This window comes from Engystomops pustulosus, chromosome 8 (assembly GCF_040894005.1).
Source record: "Engystomops pustulosus chromosome 8, aEngPut4.maternal, whole genome shotgun sequence".
Lineage (NCBI taxonomy): Eukaryota > Metazoa > Chordata > Amphibia > Anura > Leptodactylidae > Engystomops > Engystomops pustulosus.
Genome location: NC_092418.1, coordinates 65,510,190 through 65,513,233, shown reverse-complemented (window position 1 = coordinate 65,513,233; position 3,044 = coordinate 65,510,190). Strand labels below are relative to the sequence as shown.

General features: G+C 35.8%; 1 protein-coding gene across 1 annotated transcript; it reads right to left on the bottom strand.

Annotated features, from left to right (window-relative positions):
- Positions 1–453: 453 nt before the first annotated feature.
- LOC140075317 (gamma-crystallin-3-like) lies at positions 454–2,747 on the bottom strand. The gene is made up of 3 exons (XM_072121027.1): positions 2,610–2,747; positions 2,259–2,501; positions 454–781 (listed from the first exon to the last, which is right to left on the bottom strand). The coding sequence occupies exons 1-3, from the start codon at positions 2,616–2,618 to the stop codon at positions 506–508; spliced, it is 528 nt and encodes a 175-aa protein (XP_071977128.1). The 5' UTR covers positions 2,619–2,747; the 3' UTR covers positions 454–505.
- Between the last annotated feature and the right edge of the window lie 297 nt (positions 2,748–3,044).

Genomic DNA, 3,044 nt, shown 5'->3' with positions numbered 1-3,044 from the left:
AATGTTGCTTCTTTTCTTTTTCGGTCTCTGACACTGTCATTCCAATGCCTGTCTCGGTCTCCAGAAGTCTCATTCCAAGGTCCATCTGTCTCTGAAACTCTCATTCCAGTGAATGTCTCTGTCTACGATTGTCACTTTGTCTATGAAGAAATTTATCAGAAGTATTTGAGAGCAGAACTGCAACCAATCAGAGCTCAAATTTCATTTTTACACAGTTGTTTATAAAATTAAAGCTGATCTCTGATTGGTTTCCATTGGCATTTCTGATAAATCTTCCCCTATCTCTGTATCCCTATCCATCTTACATACATACATTCAGCTTTTTTTTATATATACACACCTTTTCTTTCTTTTTGGTGTTTAAATTTGCTGGTTAATGTTTGGTTGATTATTAGGTATTTCCTGTGACCCGACTTTTTGTGTTGAGCTTGTAGTATAGAGTTTTAGAAAATAAACATTTTAAATATTTTTTAATTAAAATTATGAGTGTTTTTAATTATTGATGTTAGTATAAATGCTGGACACGCCTAATGGAACCAATTCTTGGATTGGAAGCTCCCCAGTCGCTGTATCTCCTATACTCTCCAGGTCTCAGGTAATACTGACGTCCCCTGTAGTTGGGCTCCTCATAGAACATCCAAAAACCTTCATGAATTTGGCAAGAGTAAATTTCATTGAAGTGGAATCTCTCATGGATATGAGGGCAATCCTCATCGAAGTCTAATTTCTGACCTCGGAAATCTTCTTTCTCATAGATTGTGATTCTGAAGGAACCCTGGTGCTGTTAAACACATAAGTACAAATAACTGCATTATTATGATCTAAAAATATTGCATAGCATTTTATTCATCTTAGTAGCATTCACAATGGCTTACATTATGCTGTAAAATGTTACCATTCAGTGCAAGAAACCTTGACGATTGTTGGGAGCCTTTATTTATCTTCGACATGATATTCTTTTTCAGATTGTATCAACGACTGTAAAGTACCATGTATACTCGAGTATAAGCCTAGTTTTCAGCACAAAAAAATTTGCTGAAAACCCAAACTCGGCTTATACTTGAGTTAAAAAAAATACAGATTTTACCAGGTTCTTGTGGTAAAATTAAGGGCCTCCGCTTATACTTAGGTCGGCTTATACTCGAGTATATACGGTAACTATTTCTTTTAATATATTAACTACTAATTTAACATATCAACTTGAATTATAGGGGCCATAATCTGTAAGGAAAATTCCAATCTTTCAAATGGGGATGGCAAAAGAAACAATGTTATTATATATCAACTTTAGTAGCTGCTTTTTTATCTTTACTACTGATGATATATTCTGTCTTGATGTGGCTATCCCACAATAGCAACCTATTAAAGAATTACTATTTATTTCTGTGTTATCTTTTATTGTTTCTCCACCGATAGTCCCTGTGTTAAGTCCACAATGGGGCACATTTACTAAGGCCCTCACGCCAGTTCTCTGTCAGACTTTGCACGTCCTTTTAGGTGCAAATTGCTTTGATAGGTATTTAAGAAGTGCCTGCACCACAATGGTGCTTCATGTAACCCTTTTGCGGTGCAGCTGCACTAGTCTTCATGGGACACAAATTAGGGGGCATTCCGGTGCTCAGATTTAGCATGCAAAGTCCAACAGAATTGTGTTACAAGCCCTATGTTAAAGGTGCACCAATAAAAGTTGGTGTCCTCTGTCAGGGCAGTGCAGGGAACACCAGATTAATAAAAACGTAGAAATCCTGAATCAGGCACACCCTGCACACTACACAGGCAAACTGTGTTTAGTGAAACATAAACCATAAAGCTTCATTGCAGACACCTTACAGGGGACTATTGCAGCCTGGGACTAAAGTACAATAAATTAGCTGCATGCAGAGAACTTCACAAGAGGTATCAGTGAACAGAGAGGTACGTTGGTAAATAGGGGTTGTCTATAAGTTGGGTGTCCTTAAGTCTAACACTGCCTCCTACGGAATATGAAGGAGCTAGGTAAATAAAGATTAACTATTACTATTGTATACAAGTACTTTCATGTTAGCTAAATTCTCTTGGACAAAGATAGAGTAGCTGAACAAAGATATCTGTATCATTTCGCAGAGACTGGATGAAATCTAACTGTGGTAATAGGTAATACTTTGTGAGTACGGGATAACCAATGTAGTATGGATGGATAAATGGATTAATTATTCTTATTAAACATATTGATTGAAAATCATGTAACAAAATTTAATTTAAAAAGTTTGGTAACTGACCTGAGGGCTTATGCGACAAGACCTGATGGAGTCATTATAACCCATCCATTTTTGAAAGTCAGGATACTCTCCTCTATGAAGGAAGTACTGGTGTCCTCTAAAGTTGGGGTGCTCATACAAGATCCAGTTACCACTTTCTACACGGATAGAGTTACAACGTCTAAAGTATGAAGATAAATCTGGGCATTCTGAGTGACACTCATAAGAGCGACCTTGGAAGTTCCTGTCCTCGTAGAAAATAATCTGTAAATTAATATAAAATACGTTAATGATTATAAAGTACACATTTTTCAAATATCCAAATTTGTTGTTCAGTAATTTGTCAATTTAAGTATGATAACACTTTCTTACCTTGCCCATAATGTACCAGTTTGAGTACACAAGTTTAACTGCTAATACACTTGATGGAGAGGGCCCTTATATACTGTATACCCTGCATATAGAGGATTTAGTGCTAGCTAATCAAAATAGCTTGTTTTTCAGTACCTACACTAAAGAGTCATTGTTTTCTATCACTATTGTACTTTTTGTCTTTCACTAGAATTCAAAAGCTCAATGTGACCAGCTATAAAGAATGCTTATACAAAAATATTTCTCATCTAGTCTAGAAAACAGCTAAATTGTTTAACATGGTGATACATGAAATACAGATGAAATTGAGAACATTCTTACATTGCATTTACATAACCGCACATGAATTTTAACTCTTTAGATTTGTAACAAATAGACTAAATAAATCACTGGGCCTGGGTAGAATCTATAATTGTTATCTGCCACTTGATGGCA